The sequence below is a fragment of the Hemitrygon akajei genome, chromosome 32 (assembly GCF_048418815.1).
Source record: "Hemitrygon akajei chromosome 32, sHemAka1.3, whole genome shotgun sequence".
NCBI classification, from domain to species: domain Eukaryota; kingdom Metazoa; phylum Chordata; class Chondrichthyes; order Myliobatiformes; family Dasyatidae; genus Hemitrygon; species Hemitrygon akajei.
This window is the reverse complement of record NC_133155.1, coordinates 8,820,872-8,839,423: the sequence shown is the minus strand read 5'-3', so window position 1 is coordinate 8,839,423 and position 18,552 is coordinate 8,820,872. Positions and strand designations below refer to the sequence as shown.

General features: G+C 42.7%; 1 protein-coding gene across 5 annotated transcripts in view; it reads right to left on the bottom strand.

The window, feature by feature from the left end:
- The window catches only part of LOC140719656 (uncharacterized), a 368,820-nt gene that overhangs the window by 234,480 nt on the left and 115,788 nt on the right, over nucleotides 1-18,552 (bottom strand). Inside the window, exon 1 of one of the 5 annotated variants that reach the window (XM_073034430.1) lies at nucleotides 2,411-2,518. The exons of 3 other annotated variants lie outside the window; for them this stretch is intronic. In XM_073034430.1, coding sequence (XP_072890531.1) covers nucleotides 2,411-2,413 — 3 coding nt within the window. In that variant the 5' untranslated portion in view covers nucleotides 2,414-2,518. Of the gene's footprint in view, nucleotides 1-2,410; nucleotides 2,519-18,552 lie in introns of those variants that run through there. One more of the 5 variants, XM_073034435.1, reaches the window with a different exon arrangement.

Here is an 18,552-nt window from a genome sequence, read left to right as displayed (position 1 = left end):
TCAGCCCATCTAGTCCATGCCAAAACATTTAAACTGCCTACTCCCATCGACCTGCACTGGGACCCATAGCCCTCCATATCCCTACCATCCATGTACCCTTTCCAAACTTCTCTTAAATGTTGAAATCGAGCCCACATTCACTATTTGCACTAGCAGGTCATTCCACACTCTCACCACCTTCAGCGTGAAGAAGTTCCTCCTCATCTCCCCCTTAAACATTTCACCTTTCACCCTTAACCCATGACGTCTAGTTGTTGTCCCACACAACCTTAGTGGAAAAAACCTGCTTGCATTTACCCCTCATAATTTTATAATCTTCCCTCAAAATTCTACTGTTATTTATTTATTGGGATACAGAGCCTTTGCAGCCACCCCCTGTATTAACCCTAGCTAAATCACGGGACTATTTACAATGACCAATTAACCTACCAACCGGTACGTCTTTGGACTGTGGGAGGAAACCGGAGCACCCGGAGGAAACTCACGTGGTCACGGGGAGAATGTACAAAGTCCTTAGAGGCAGTGACGGGCATTGAACCTGGGTTGCTGGTACTGTAAAGCATTTTGCTAACCACTATGCCACTTATGAATTGTAACAGCATTAAGACATCAAAGCAGAATTAGCTCATTTGGCCTATCAGGTCTTCTCCACCATTTGATGATGGCTTCTTTACTTTCCCTCTCAATCCCGTCCTCCTGCCTTCTCCCCATAACCTTTGGCCTCCTTTCTAATCAAGAACCAATCAACTTCCGCTTTATTTTAAGGCCTGCACCATGAAGCACTCTGGTAAGAACGTCAAGACAACAGATTCAGAAGTACACAATCCTGATACCATGATGGAGTCTGCCACAGTCAGCACAGGGGTGTCAGGGTGGAGATACACTCTCTCCCTCCGCAAGCCTGCAGGTCACCCTTGGGCAAGGTGTAGCACCTGTTTAACCCCCCCCCCCCCCCCCACCCACTGATCAGGGTCAGGTGAAGCCATGGGAGCAGGTGGCGGATGGTCGTATGAGCAGCCGGTGCACATCACAAGTCCTGGTTATGCGACCACTACACCAGGCAGACAATCTCTGAATGGTATTGGTAATGGCTGAGGTCACCCATCTTGTAAAGACACTGCCCAGAAGAAAGTAATGGGGAAACCACTTTTGTAGAAAAATTTGCCAGGAACAATCATGGGCATAGAAAGACCTGCAATCACCTACGTCATACAACAAGGCACACAGTGAAAATGATGATAGTGACAGCATTGTGTTTGACAGCATTTCAAACACAATAATGCAAAGAAATAAATAATGTATCCCCATTGCTACATCCTGTCAGTGATCGTACAATGATTTAACGGTACCACTGGTCAAAGGCACACAAAAGACATCCAAAAAAAAGAACCAGCTTCTATTTACATTGCACCTTTAAGACATTGGGACACCCCCCAAATAAAGTACTTTAGAAGTTTATTTACTGTTATAATCCAATTGCACAGCAAGTCTCACAGCCAGCAAGAGAGTAAAGATCAGATTTCAGAGATCCTGGGAAAACTCTTTACAAAAATTCTTATAACAGCAGGGAACTTGGTTAGCAACTTAATTAAAGCGTGCTACCTCGTAAACAAATCTTACACTGCTGCCAACAGCAAATGAGTTATTCAATGGCTTTTATATTCCTTTCAGAACATCGAAAGCACTCCCATGCTCATTAGGTTTTTAAGTGTAATCGGTTTAGTTCTTTGGAAAATAGAGCAGTCCATTTATATACGGCAAGCATTAAAAACAGAGAGATGATAATGACCAAATAATCTGTTGTTTTTGGACCAGTTGAGGGATTAAGTATCAGCCAGGATCCTTGGTACATCTCTACTAAGTAGTTCTCTTGTGGGCACCTAAGAAAGAAAGCTTGAAAGTTTGAACTTTCAACTGTGGCACTTCACCAGTACTGCACTCGATTATCAGTCCCTTCATTACATTCTGACTCAGTGCTGTTCAATGAGTTTACCATTCAACTCAAAGACCCCTGATTATCTTGTCATTATATTCATAGGTAACAGTATGCCTGAATCTGCTTTATAATAGGAAACCAAGGCCTGCAATTCAGGGTTCAAAATTATCTCATAATGAAAGATTTTTTTATGACATACCTTTTTACCACAATACATAAATTTCATAGAAGGATCAACCAAAGTGAAAACTCAAATTTTAACTTAAAGGTGATAGAAGGGTTTCCACATGCTCTAACAAGGATTAAAGTAAAAGTTGTAACTGAGTAGAGAAGTATCCCAAAGAATGGAGTTTTCTCCAGAAGTACTTATTCGCCCAGACTCGACAGACGGCTAACTATTGTTACTGTATGAACCACATCAAACTGCACAAACTAGAAGCATCCGAGAATACGACCTGTTTCATTGAGACTGACCATAGCGAACTGGCCATCAAAAAGCTGAGGCAATTCAGAACTGCAATTCCCCACTTACTGATACCTAACAGCTCGGTCCTATTGAATACGACTGTTCGCCAGGAGGCTCCAGAACTAACTGAATGTCTGTAGTGAGCTTTACCAAGCACTGTTCCAGCCTGTCTCTGCTCCTCAGCCTTGTGTTTTCTTGAAACTTTTACATGCTTGAATGTGAGACAAGTGTTTGTTCATTTGGTTAGGAATGAAGGGACGTCTGGGGGGACCACTGTAAAAGGAGCTTTTGGCTGCTTTAGATATTTAATGCTTGCTAACATCTTCACACCAATCAGCAGGTTCTTAATCGCCTTCTGTGTAAATGTTTTTAAACTTTGGTCCGATTACTAATTCAATCCTTTCAAACTCATTTCTATACTTCCAACATTTTGTTAAAGGGAAAAAAGACTTGGCAGGAGATATTAGGGATAAGAAATCAGTAGGATGTTGATTCCTACAACTGTTTACAGAAGGCAAACATCTGTTGCTAGGAGAAGTTCCACATACTTTATTCCACATATGGGTGTTCCTGACTTGAAATTTTTGATCATTTATTTTAGTTAAAACGTTCATAATTGGCACAGAGTCTCTGGTATTTATTCGCTTTGGGGAGATATATATTTCAATTTATTTAAAGAATGTTAATGTACGGTAAATCCCTTTCCATTGCCTTTCTTTGCTCTAATGCCTTAAACAAAACCTAGGCGAGAGATTGGGGCACAGACCTGTTACAAGGAGATTTGCATAAGCTGTCTAGGAAGTCATTCCTATAATTATTCTTGCCTTCCAATGTCCAGCCTACAGTACTATGTAAAAGTCTTAGGCGCGCGCGCGCACACACACACACACACACACACACACACACACACACACACACACACACACACACACACACACACACACACACACACACACACACACACACACACACACACACACACACACACACACACACACACACACCCCTAGGGCGCCTAAGACTTTTGCACAATTCTGTACCTACTAAATGATTACCAATACTAACAGAAACTTAAGACTCGCAGATATTGCTGTTTCAAGGGCAGATAAAGAGAGGATGGAGATGGATGTCTTTCCACTGTGCACTTCAAACCAAATCAAAATTAACCCACGCAGGAAATGATATAAAAACTGCTTACGGCGATTTGCAAAAGTCTTAGGTGGCCTAGATATAAATGTGCCTAAGACTTTTGCACAGTCCAGGATGACAGGAGGGACCGACCATTGAAGGTCAGGACCACAGACAGTTAACCCTTCCGACTGAGCATCAATTTAGTACAATAGGAACATGAAGAATGAAAAGCAACACATACAAAGTGCTTTCCTTTGCAGTTCTGATGAAGGCTCTTGGCTCAAAATATTGACTGCTTATCCTGCTACGTAGATGCTGCCTGGCCTGCTCAGTTCCTCCAGCATTTCGTCTGTGTTACTCTGGATTTCTATCATCTACAGAATCACTTGTATATAGGAAGAACAAAAATTATTCTTTGCCTTCTCCCATACTTCCAGTGCTAAACGTAGCCTCGTAGGCAGGCGGAAACTGCACATTTGATATATACCCACCGCCAGCAAACTTGGTCCCTCATCAGCAGCAAGCTTGGACCACGTAAGTTCTGAAAGGCTGAGTGGCCTGCAGTGAGTGAGATGTCCCCTTCTACAAACTACGACTCAGGGTGAATGCTCCAGATTCAAGGTTCAAGATTATTTGAAGTGTGTACAATAAAACATACAGCAAAATGCATTCTTTGCCTTAGCAACCAACACACACACACACACACACACACACACACACACACACACACACACACACACACACACACACACACACACACACACACACACACACACACACACACACACACACACACACACACACACACACACACACACACACACACAGGTCCTGAGGGCAGCCCAAAACAGTTGCCACGTGTTCCAGTGCCAACACAGCAAGCCCACAATGCTTTGCAGAACAACGCAGAACACTACGAGCAACAAAACAGCGACAGCAAAACAAGGCCCTTTCTTCCTTTCTAGCCATGCAAAAACAACACAGCTCTTTAACCCCAGGTCAGGCCTCCAGCTTGCCACTTGCCTGCAGAAACACAACTCTGAGAATGCTCAAATTGCCTAATACCGTCAAGGACAAAGAAAACACAGGATTATTTATTTATTGAGGTACAGCACGGAATTGGCCCTTTGAGCCATTGCTAATCATGGGACAATGTACAATGACCAATTAACCTGCCAACTGGTACGGCTTTGGACAGTGGGAGGAAACCGGAGTACCCAGAGGAAACCCACGTGGTCACGGAGAGAACATAGAAACTCCTTTCAGGCAGTGGCGGGAATTGAACCCGGGTCACGGTATTGTAAAGCATTGGGTGAACCTCTTTGCTACCATGCCACCCAATTAGCACCCATTCTGCTGCGATAACCATTGACGCCCTTCAGCGACAATGTACTGTGGCTGCAGTGTGCCCCATACACAGAATCTACTGCAGCCACTTCCCTCAGGTACTCCGATGCATTTCACCAGGACACAAGCTCTGCCGCCAAGAGGGACAAGAGGATAAGTTGTATGGGAACACTACTACTCCGAGCACACACCTTCCCTCAACATCACCAGGTCTAACTCCTAAATCTGCCAACCCAACTTCCCTCTGGAAACTACAGTCAGCAAGCTCACGGTTGTGGTTCAACAAGGTGGCCACCCACCCACCCATCAATAGTGCTGCGCAGGTCGACTCTGTGGTTAAGAAGGCGCACGGTGCATTGGCCTTCATCAATCGTGGGATTGTGTTTAGGAGAAAAGAGGTAATGTTGCAGCTATATAGGACCCTGGTCAGACCCCACTTGGAGTACTGTGCTCAGTGCTGGTCGCCTCACTACAGGAAGGATGTGGAAACCATAGAAAAGGTGCAGAGGAGATTTACAAGGATGTTGCCTTATGAGAATAGGTTGGGTGATCTCGACCTTTTCTCCTTGGAGCGACAGAGGATGAGAGGTGACCTGATAGAGGTGTATAAGGTGATGAGAGGCACTGACCGTGTGGATAGTCAGAGGCTTTTCCCCAGGGCTGAAATGGCTAGCACAAGAGGGCACAGGTTTAAGGTGCTTGGAAGTAGGTACAGAGGAGTTGTCATGGGTAAGTATTTTACACAGAGAGTGGTGAGTGCGTGGAATGGGCTGCCGGCAACAGTGGTAGAGGTGGATATGATAGGGTCTTTTAAGAGACTCCTGGACAGGTACATGGAGCTTAGAAAAATAGAGGGCTATGGGTAACCCTAGGTAATTTCTAAGGTAAGGATATGTTCGGCACAGCTTTGTAGGCTGAAGGGCCTGTATTGTGCTGTAGGTTTTCTATGTTTCTAATAGTATTTGGATATGTGTAATAAAAACCAGCTTCACCACAGCAGCCCAAATCCTGAAAAATGAATAAAATTCAAACCTGGCTGTCTCCAGCCAAATACTTCTGAGTAAATTTACACATAATTGTCACCGTATGCAACCCCGAGATCAGCTTTCTTGTGGGTATTCATAGCAAACAGAAAGAAACACAATAGAAGCAAGGAAAACCCACAGACAAACAATGTGCAAAAGACAACCCTGTGCTTCATTTTCTTGCGGGCATATTCGATAAACCCCTAACAGATTAATACCGACAATAGAATCAATGAAAGACCACATCATCTGGGCATTCAACTAGTGAGTAAAAGTATGCAGCCTGCAAAATGCTTGATATGCAAGCTACCCTCAGAGTGGAAGGTGCTCCTGTCCAACATCAGTCTAAATGAAGTATGTCATTTTTTTTACACTGGTTATAGGAGGTTAACGTGGTTTTGAAGTAACAGTTTGTGAAGTGTGAACCTCGGTATCTCCGCCTGTTTCTTTTGGACCCAGAATGATGCAAACACCTGTCTGCTAGAGACCATTGGCAACTGCTCCAGAACACTGATAGAATGTTTATAAGGCCATAAAATATACAGTTCTGTGCAAACGTTGTAGGCCCATGAATACGATAGGGTGCCTAAGACTTTTGCCCAGCATTGTATTGTCAACACGGAGCAGAGAGTGAGTTTGTAAATCTGGCGAGGGGCAGAGGAAGTTAAGAATGGCAAGGGTCTGGCACCACAGGAGGGACGTGGCACAGGTGGCAGAGAAAGAGTTCCAGGGCCCTGGGGTAGTGTGGGTGCAGACACACCCAGCCCCGAGACACCAGGCAAGGTCATTGATGCACCATCAATAACTCACTCTGAGACGTAAAAGCGAGGTATCGGCTTTTATTGACTGGAAGAAGGAACAAGCAGTGAGTGACCACCATACTACGTCCTGGAGACTGAGAGGCTGGGCTCAGACCTCCATCACCTTTATACAGGGGTCTGTGGGAGGAGCCACAGGAGCAGTCATCAGGGGGCGTGTCCAGACAGGTATATGTAGTTCACCACAGTCATTCGATTCCAAACACCTCTCTGGTGCTTCCCACTCCCTCCCCTCTCCCTTCCCTTTTTCCCAAACATGATTCCCCTCTCCTTACCCCTTTCCCACTCTCAGTCCACAACAGAGACCCATATCAGAATAAGACTTATCACCTCTCACATATGTCGTGAAATTTTTGTCACAGCAGTAGAGTGCAATACATAAAATTACTAGAGTACTGTGCAAAAGTCATTTATACGTGCCTAAGACTTTTGCACAGTACTGTAGAATTCGACACATCGAGCCTGATCTGCCAGTCAATCACGACTGATCTATTTTCCCTCGCAAACCAATTCTCCTGCCTTCTTCCCACAATCTCTGATGCTCTTAATAATGAAGAACCTATCAACTTCCATTTTAGCTTTACCCAATAATTTGGTCAGCACAACTGTCTATGCCAATGAATTCCACAGATTCACCACCCTTTGTCTAAAGAAACTCCTCTTCATCTCTGCTCTACTAATATAATGCTGAGGCTGTGTCCTCTGGTCCTAGACTCACCCACTATAGGAGACATCCTCTTCACACCCACTCTGTCTAGGCTTTTCACCTTAAGCTTGTGACAACTTTTCTAATGTGCTATCAGACATTGTATCACTACAATACCCACACATCCCTCCAAGCATCCATTTACAGCAGGGGTCCCCAAACTTTTGAATGCCATGTGCCCCTACCATTAACCAAGGCATCTGTGGACCCCAGGTTGGGAACCCTTGCTTGACCGGTTATCCATTTGTAAAATTGGCTCAGTACTTCTCTGTCCATTAACCTGGTCTGACCTGCTGGGCATTTCCTACAGCTCTGTATTTCACAGCTTTTACGTCACTCTGTTAATTTTTACAACTCTCTCTCCAACTTCATGCATTAATGTAGCAAGCTGATATATTTATCAGGAGTTTATCACCATGTCAGCCCTGTACTACTTTGTCCTATCATCCCCTTTCTGCACTCCCTGCAACTAAAAACTGACTTGTTTTCTCACTTTTACAGTTCTGATAAAGGATCTTTCTCTCACCATAAATGCTGCCTGGCCTAGTGAGAATTTCTAGCAATTTTTACATTTCAGACATCCAGGATTATATTTATTTATTTATTGACTGATTGTTTGATTGAGATGCAGCGTGGAATAGGCCTTCCGGCCCAGCAACCACCGATTTAACCCTAGCCTAATCACGGGACAGTTTACAATGACCAAATAACCTACCAAATGGTACGTCTTTGGACTGTGGGAGGATACCAGAGCACCCGAAAGAAATCGACGTGGTCACGGGGAGAACGTACAGACTCCTTACAGGAATTGAACCCCAGTCATCTGTACTGTAAAGCGTTGTGCTAACCACTATGCTACTATGGCTGCCCATTGGATCATCTCCATGAAGGACAACTCAGTCAGCTGTCCCCTGCTAGCTCAGGGATGAGTTCTAAATGAGATTCAGCTACAAAGGTGTTTCAAGCCCTCTCTAGTCTTTGGACAGTTACTCTGTGCCGTAAAGGACAATCAGCCTTATAGTGTTTGACAGAAACTTATGGAGGGAAACAAAATCTCTTTCCAGACCTTGGAATGTATTCTTTCCTTCAAGTCTGTGCACGTGACATTGATTAGAAGTAAAATGTGATTTTGAGCCAATCAATCAGAGGGAGATCACAATTTTTTAGACTTAAAAAAATTCTTAATTGGACTTTGCCTTGTGATTAATTAAGTTGAATCTCAACATCTTGCAGATCTATCCTTTTCGAAACCATCATCTGTCAAAAATAATTTGGGCTTCATAATCTCGTGGAAATGGCTCTAAACCTTACAGAACACATACTGTGCAATGATCAAAATAGACGACAGACTCAAATGTATTGAGGCCAAAAAATTACCCATGATAAAGTGCAGACAATTTGAACATTGTATTGTTATGGTTGGAAGCATCCCAGAAGTCCTCACACAAAGCGTTTATTTTTAATGGTTAATATTTTGAAGTAGGATCTGGGGTAGTTGGATCACCACAGCGTGATATTTCTGCTCCTTACTGACAATATATTAATCATTTTTATGATCATAACTTATCTAAACTCTAATTTGCTAGTGCTGTCTGAAATTGCACGAACCGTGACCAAGTAACAATCTATGAAATGTAACTGCCCGGGCCACGTTCTTGAAACAATAACAGGAAGAATTATATTGGACATCCCAAATGAACAATATATTTCTTCAGAAATTGCATCCAGTGAGCAAAATCTCTCTGAAGAAAGAAAAACATTGCAAACTTAACCGGCTTTCCATGGAAAACTGATAGCATTCTGACATTGACCATCTTTCTATGTAGAGGCTGTTAAGTAGGACCATAAGGCATCACAGCAGAAGTATGCCAATCTGCCTACCACTCCATCATGATTGATTCATTTGGATTTCAACCCATTCTCCTGTCTTCTCCGTGTAGCCTTTCATGCCCTGATTAATCAAGAACCTCCCTATATACACCCAGTAATCTGGCCTCTACAGCTGTCTGTGGCCACGAATTCCACAGGTTCACCACCCTTTGGCTAAAGAAACCCCTCCTCATCTCTGTTCTAAATGGACGTCCCTCTATTCTGAGGTTGCGCCCTTTGGCCGTGGACTTCCCCCAACACAGGAAACATCCTCTCCACATCCACTCCATCTGAGCCTTTCAACAATCAAGTCAAGTCAGGTTTATTGTCATTTAACTATATACATGTATAACATCAAATGAGGCAAAGTTTCTCTGAAACAAGGTGTAAATCACTTGTGGTATACGTAACACACATAACACATAATAATCGATAGGTTTCAATGAGATTCCCCTTCCAGCAACTACCCCAAAGCCATCAAACGCTCCTCATATAACAAGCCTTTCAATCCTGGAATCATTTTTGTAAACCTCCTTTGAACTCTCTGCAATGTCAGCATATCAGGGGAAACACAAGCCCAAATGTAGTGAGTGAAACTAAGACCAGAGGACACAGCCTTAGAATAGATAGATAGATAGATAGATAGATAGATAGATACTTTATTCATCCCCATGGGGAAATTCAACATTTTTTCCAATGTCCCATACACTTGTTGTAGCAAAAACTCATTACATACAATACTTAACTCAGTAATAATATGATATGCATCTAAATCACTAACTCAAAAAGCATTAATAATAGCTTTAAAAAAAGTTCTTAAGTCCTGGCAGTTGAATTGTAAAGCCTAATGGCATTGGGGAGTATTGACCTCTTCATCCTGTCTGAGGAGCATTGCATCGACAGTAACCTGTCGCTGAAACTGCTTCTCTGTCTCTGGATGGTGCTATGTAGAGGATGTTCAGGGTTTTCCATAATTGACCGTAGCCTACTCAGCGCCCTTCGCTCAGCTACCGATGTTAAACTCTCCAGTACTTTGCCCACGACAGAGCCCGCCTTCCTTATCAGCTTATTAAGACATGAGGCGTCCTTCTTCTTAATGCTTCCTCCCCAACACGCCACCACAAAGAAGAGGGCGCTCTCAACAACTGACCTATAGAACATCTTCAGCATCTCACTGCAGACATTGAATGACGCCAACCTTCTAAGGAAGTACAGTCGACTCTGTGCCTTCCTGCACAAGGCATCTGTGTTGGCAGTCCAGTCTAGCTTCTCGTCCAACTGTACTCCCAGATACTTGTAGGTCTTAACCTGCTCCACACATTCTCCATTAATGATCACTGGCTCCATATGAGGCCTAGATCTCCTAAAGTCCACCACCATCTCCTTGGTCTTGGTGACATTGAGACGCAGGTAGTTTGAGTTGCACCATATCACAAAGTCCTGTATCAGTTTCCTATACTCCTCCTCCTGTCCATTCCTGACACACCCCACTATGGCCGTGTCATCAGCGAACTTCTGCACATGGCAGGACTCCGAGTTATATTGGAAGTCAGATGTGTACAGGGTGAACAGGACCGGAGAGAGTACGGTTCCCTGTGGCGCTCCTGTGCTGCTGACCACTGTGTCAGACCTACAGTCTCCCAACCGCACATACTGAGGTCTATCTGTCAAGTAGTCCACTATCCAATCCACCAAATAGAGGAGTGTCCTTATAGAATGGAGATGAGGAGGAATATCTTTAACCAGAGAGTGGTGAATCTGTGGAATTCCTTGCCACAGGCAGCTGTGGAGACCAAGTCTTTATGTATATTTAAGGCAGAGGTCAATAGGTTCTTGATTGATCAAGGCACGAAGGGATATGGGGTGAAGGCAGGAAATTGGGGCTGAGAGGAAAATTGGATCAGACATGAAGAAGTGGCAGAGATAAACTTAATGGGCCAAATGGCCTAATTCTGCTCCTATATCGCATGGTCTTATGGAAACTTCTTCACTCAGAGTGTGGCGAGGGTGTGGAATGAGCAGCCAGCGCAATTGGTGCATGCCAGCTCGATTTCAACCTTTAAGCAAGTTTGGGATGGTACATGAATAGCGGGAGTATGGAAGGTTTTTGTCCCAGTGCAGATCACTGGGAGTAGGCAGTTCAAATCATCTCGGCATAGACTAGATGGGCAGAAGGGCCTGTTTATGAGCTATCCAAAAATTATTAAATCAGGTAATTGTTATTATGTCATGAAAAGTGATTAAACTTAGTAATTTCAGTATAGCGAAATCAATTCCCATTCAGCAGATGGATAGGGCTAGTTCCAGCCAAGATTAAAATATGCCAGTGTGTGTGATGCGATAAGAATTAGATTAAGCGCTAACATCTCTTTATAAACAAGTTACCCTTTGATCAAGATTTAAATTTATCTGACAGACACAACTTTTAATCTAGTGGTTCTTGGTACTGGCAATAAATTTCATGCACATGTCAAATCAAAGCTAGATCTCCATAATCATCTACTATATCAGCATAACGATTTTCAGAAAATCTGATTAACACTGTAACCATGTCCAGCTCCAATCTGCGGAAAGCCCGAAATGTAAAGGCGTTGACTAACTGCAATGTTACCATGGTGCCCCCTTGGTAAGACTTCTTATCAAGTCTTATTTGGTGTTTCCCTGAAATATTGTTTATCCCTCTGATTTTATATATGCCAGCTTTACCCCGCATGCACATGATACTTTCTCAGCCAAAATAAACTGCCCAACTAATTTCTTATGCAATGGCCTTAGCACTTAGTTTTCTTAATGTCCAATATTTATCCATCGTGTGTGTGTGTGTGTGTCCTTAACTCCTGGTGGAGTTGTCAGAGCGTCGTCATGACAAGCTTTTTGCACCGATCTTTTTGGTGATTGCTCATCGTACGGTGTGTCTTGGGCATCTGAAACCTGGCGGAGCCCATCCCTCTCCAGGTGTTTGGAGCCGGCTGGATTTGAACTCGGGAGCCTTCACTCCGAAGTCCGGCACTGATGCCACTACACCACCAGCCGGCCTTTATCCCCAAGTTAAATAAGTAATTCAAACAGTGTTAGCTCTTTCTTTTTAAGACCTTATGAATCTGTCTGGTGTTTCAACTTTGGGTTGCTACACTTGAGGCTTTCTGAGAATGAACCTCGATAGCTCCAGTTTTTGGTAGACGGCATTGATGAAGTAAATTGATCAGCCTGAACGTGAGAAAGTCTGCAGATGCTGGAAATCCAAAGCAACACACACAAAACGCTGGAGGAACTCAGCAGGTCAGGCAGCATCCATGGAAAAGAATAAACAATCAACGTCTCGGGCTGAGGCCCTTCTTCAGGACTGAGAGGGAAGATGCCTAAATTAAAAAGGGTGGGGGGGGGGAGGTAGGGGAAAGGGGCTAGCTGGTAGGTGAAGCCAAGTGGGTGGGAAAGGTCAAGGGCTGGAGAAGAAAGAATCTGATAGGAGAGGAGAGTGGTCAATTAGAGAACAGGAAGGAGGAAGGGACCCAGGGGGAAGTAATAGGCAGGTGAGAGGTAAAAGGTTAGAGTGGGGAATAGAGGAAGTGGGGGGTGGATTTTTGTTCACCAGAAGGAGAAATCAATATTCATTCCATCAGGTTGGAGGGCGCCCAGACAGAATGTATATGTTTTTTTTAATTATTAAACAAGCTCACCAAAGAAGATTTGGCTCATCTGGTATCCGAACTTGAATAAACTTGTCTTACTGCCAGATTTGTTGTATCGCCTCTGTATTCTTTAATTAAGATAATTAAGTGTTGGATGGTGGGGAGGAGATTCATCTCTACCAAAGGAGGTGTAAGGTGCTCCTACCCTCCACTAGCCTGCAGGTCACCTTGGGCAAGGTGTAGCACCTGCTTAGCCCCTGATCAGGGTCACATGAAGCCATGGGAGCAGGTGGTGGATGGTCGTATGAGCAGCCGGTACATATCACAAGTCTTGGTTATGTGACCACTGACGCCAGGCAGACAATCTCTGAAGGGTATTGATAATGGCGGGGGTCACCCGTCTTGTAAAGACTCTACCCAGAAGAAGATAATGGCAAAGTGCTTCTGCAGAAAAAAGTTGCCACGAACAATCATGGTCATGCAAAGACCACGATCGCCCACATCGTATGGCACAGCACAAAATGAATGAACAAACAAACGCCTTCTGCACTTTCTTATGATGCATCAGTATACCCTCTGCTACTTCGTGTTGCACGTTCCTTCCATTTTATATCCAATATAATATCCAGAGTATCCAAGACACCTTCAAGGGGCAATGCCTCAGGAAAGTGGCATCCATTAATAAGGACATGCCCTCTTCTCACTGCTACCGGCAGGAAGGAGGTACAGAAGCCTGAAGGCGCACACTCAGTGATTCAGGAACAACTTCTTCCCCTCTGCCATCCGATTTCTGAATGGACATTGAACCCATGGACACTACCTCACTACCTTTTATTAACATTTCTGTTTTTGCACTACTTATTTGAGCTTAACTATTTAATACACATATATATATTTACAGTAATTATGTTTTCCCCTGTATTATCATGTATTGTATTGTACTGCTGCCGCAAAGGTAACAAATTTCACAACATATTCCAGCAATATTAAACCTGATTCTGACAGCTTGTGCATCAACACTGCACATTTCGCTCACCGGTCACTACTCTCCGATCCACCTTAAATATTTACCCAAATCTTATATTCCACAAACGCTGGAATCCTTTACAACAATGTGCAAAACTACTTCTAAGTTCAAATTGTTCCTGCGGTATGAATACAGATATCGCTTTATATCATTATCTGGTACTGAAAAGCTCACACCACAATACTGATCACTGCAGGAGGGGAAGGGGATTCAAAACATGGATTGGCACTGGGAAATTTTCATCTCAGCATTCCAATGTAAAATACTACAGGAAAGTCATTTTCTTTAATTTACTGTGCCCATGGTCTGTTTTTTTTTAATCAATTATGCTACTGTTTGCACTGTTGTAACTATGTGTTGTAACTATGTGGTTCGGTGCAGGTCTTGTAGCTTTAGCTTTTGGTTTTGTTTTGCCTGGTGAATTTGGAGCTCCTTTCCGGGGAACGCGCTAAGACGGTAGCGCGATATTAATACACAGCAGCCTCTCCAGACTCTGGATTGGGGATTGACAAACGTTACGTGGATTTTCTGGTGTAGTCTGTTTTGTCATATGCTTTTGTGATATCATTCTGGAGGAACGTTGTCTCATTTTTTAACTGCATTGCATTTGTGGTTTCTAAATGACAAATTAACTGAATCTGAATCTGAAGTCATCATTGCTCTGTTCTCTGGTCTAATAAAAACCCATATGACTATAAAAGGAAGCAACATCTCTGTACAGCAGTAAAGCATTGGGAAAAGAACAGCATTGAACTACCGCAGAATGCAAAAGTCTTAGCACATATATAGTTAGGTTGTCTAAGACTTTTGCGCAGTACTGTAGTAATTTTATGTATTACACTGTACTGCTGTCCCAAAAGAAGAACAAGTTTCATGACACAAACAAGAGAAAATGTGCAGATGCTGGAAATCTGAGTAACACACACAAAATGCTGGAGGAACTCAGCAGGCCAGGCAGCATCTATGGAAAAAAGCACAGTCGACGTTTCGGGCTGAAAAAGCTGAGGAATAGATTTCATGACATATGTGAGTGACGATAAACTGCTTCTGATGTGGGTCTCTATTGTGGACTGACAGTGGGAAGGAGGCAAGGAGAGCGGAATCATGTTTGGAAAAGGGAAGGGAGTGGGAAGCGCCAGAGAGACATTCCACAATGATCAATAAACCAATTGTTTGGAACCAAATGGCCTTGCCCAGTGTCTGCACCTATGGCACTCCTTCTCTGCCACTTGTCCCACTGTAGTCCACCCTCGCCATTCCTGCCAGATTTACAAACTCACTCTCCACTCCACGTTAACAAATATAGTACTGTGCAAGAGTCTTGGGCATCCTAGTGATATATCTGTGCCTAAGACTTTTGCACGGTACTGTATGATGTACCAACCTAATTAGGATTGGCAATTGATTTCTATCATAGTTTAGCATTTGGATCCATATCGATATGGAAAGCTACAGGAGAAATAATGGATAATACATAACAATTCTAAGGTATAACATAAGATAGATGCATGTTCTCTTGGCAGGCTAATCGATCAATATAATAAGCAATAAATATGGATGAAGATTTATTAGGAAACTAAATAATTGCCTGAGCCTTACAGAGGGCTGAGAGAATATGCCAGGTGACGAAGGGGAGTTTAAAGAAATGTTATTAATTCTGAGGAAACCTTCTACGTGCCTGGAATGAAGTAGTCAGCAGATTTTGCTGAGCTCTGTTGTAAAATCCAATCAATTTCTCTAAAGCACTCGAGCCTTTTAAACATTTATGTTTAAAACTAAAATGTTTCCAGCACCTCACAAAATTTTCCTTATGGACCAAATCATCTGAAGGAATTAAGACTACGTATAGATTAGAGATGAGATTTGATGTACTGGGCATCTTGCATTTTGGCAAATCAGCTCTCAAAATATGTTACCTTCTGCTGAAAGATATTACTTAACACTGTGTCCAAAACTGTTAATCTTTTTGCTGATACAGGAATTCCCTTTCTTTTCCTCTTTAACCAACTGTATTGCAATTGATTGTTTTTACATGTGGTTTCTGTTTAGGATTCAATAGATTGAAACAAGACACAGCCAAATCCCACACACTGATTCAGGAACTGGATGATCTGAAGCCAATCCAGTTTCTAAGCCTCTAGGATTTGCAAAAGAACTGCCCCAGAGGGGCTATGGGGGCTACAGGGGGCCATACATTTATCAACGTGCGATAATTACTTCATCTTTAGATTTCAACAACACCTGGCAGTTGAGATGTTGAACAGTAGTTATCTATAAGTTGCTATCCAATTTTGTGCCCATCTGATTTTTGAATATTCAGATAAAGATTAGTTTTATTTGTCACATGTATTGTGCTGTGCAGAAGTCTTAGACACATGTAGAAAAATTCTGTAAAGTGAAAATGCGTTCAAAAATAATGAAATGAGAAGTTTCTAAATATCAAAAAAATTATAAACAGTAAACTAAATCAAATCAGTATTTGGTGTGACCCCCCTTTTTGCCTTCAAAACTGCATCAATTCTCTTAGGTGCACTGTCATGCAGTTTTATAAGAAAATCGGCTGGTAGGTTGTTCCAAGCACCTTGGAGAACTTGCAAACAAGAGAAAATGTGTAGATGCTGGAAATCCAAGTAACACACACAAGATGCTGGAGGAACTCAGCAGGCCAGGCAGCATCTTTGGAAAAGAGTAAGCAGTCAATGTTTGAGTCCTGCTGAAAGGCTTCGGCCCGAAACGTCAGCTGTTCTCTTTTCTATAGATGCTGCCTAGCCTGCCAAGTCCCTTGAAGAACTTGCCCCAGTTCTTCTGCAGACTTCATCTGTCTCGCTTGCTTCCATCTCACCAGATAATCACAGAAAGCCTCACTGATGCTGAGGTCAGGGCCCTGAGGAGGCTATACCATCTGAAACCATATAAAATCCAGGATGTCTAAGACTTGTACAGTACTGTCCATCGAAACTTACAGTGAAATGTTCATTTGTGTCAATGACCAACACAGTCTGGGGATGTGCTTGGGGCAGCCCGCAAGAGTTGCCACGTTTCTGGCCCACAACTTACTAATGCTACCCTTTGGAATGTGGGATGAAACCGCACAACCAGAGGAAACCCACATGTTCATGGGGAGAATGTAGAAACTCCTTACAAGCAAGTGGTGTGAACTGAACCCCAATCATTAGTGCTGCAAAGCGTTACTCTAACCGCTACCTACTGTACTGCCACATAGATGGTAAATATCGAATATTTATCACCTGAAGGAACTCAGGCAACGCATCCAATGTGCTTTATAGAAATGATCACCATATGATGGAAGAATTGTCTGTTATTGAGGTTTAGGTTCCTGGTGGAGTTGATGGGAAGATCTCAAAATCCTCTCATGTTGGAGATCTTACTCTGGCTGAAGCCAGGAGCACCAAATTGGAACGAGGTTGACTACATATAGAGAGTTGATGAAGAAGCCGGAGATGAAGAGGATTCAGGGAAGGAGGATGTTACAGAGTGGTATCTCAGCACCATAGTTTGACCACATGAGAAATTAAAATTTTAATGTTAAAACTAATGAAACAGAAATAAGTGAAGATTATCAAACAGATAAATGTTGAATAAACTCTTCTTGGGCTTTAAGCCAGGGACTGGTATCGATTATAACCGATGTTTCAATGACAAACTCTGCCATCTTCTTCAGGGATGGCAGGTTTTGTCATCGAAATATCGATTATAATTGATACCCGTACACCTGGCTTGAAGCCTGAGAAGAGTTTATTCATCATATATGCCGGGAAAGGACTAGATAAGTGTTGGTTGAAAGAAATTCGATACAAATTAAGACTTAGAGCAGAGTTTTAGATGAGCGTGTACTTAAGTTTTGGGTGGCGTGGTGGGAATACGTCTCTCCCAAAGGAGGAAGAAGGTGCTCCTTCCTTTCACTAGCCTGCAGGTTATCCTCGAGCAAGTTGTAGCACCTGCTTGGCATTTCGGTCACGTGAAGCCATTGGAGTAGGTGGTGGGTGGTTGTATGAGCAGCTGGTGCAGATCACAAGTCCTGGTTATGTGATATTTGTGTATTTTGATCATAAAATTTACTTTCAACTTTGAACTTTAAGCACATTCCATAACTTGTTTGCTATTGGCAAGAATGCTATTTCTCCAGCTAAGATCAGTTAAAACATTCCTTAGTGTATCAAAGTTCAAAGTAACTTTACTATCAAAGTACATACATGTCACCATATACAACCCTGGGATTCATTTTCTTGAGGGCATCCTCAATAATTCAATAGGATAATAACCACAACAGAATCAATGAAATACTGCCTAACTAGGGTGTTCAACTGATTGCATAAGACAACAATCTGTGCAAATGGAAAAAGAAGAAATAATAATAATAAATAAATAAGCAATAAATATCGAGAACGTGAGACGGAGAGTTTTTGAAAGTGAGTCCATAGGTTGAGAGAGTATTTCAATGATGGGGCAGATGAAGATGAGTGAAGTTATGATTTTTTAATATTTTTTCTATCTGGTCAACTCTTTAGGTATTAAAACCTAGTAACAAACAAGAGAAAATTTGCAGATGCTGGAAATCCAAGCAACACACACAGAGT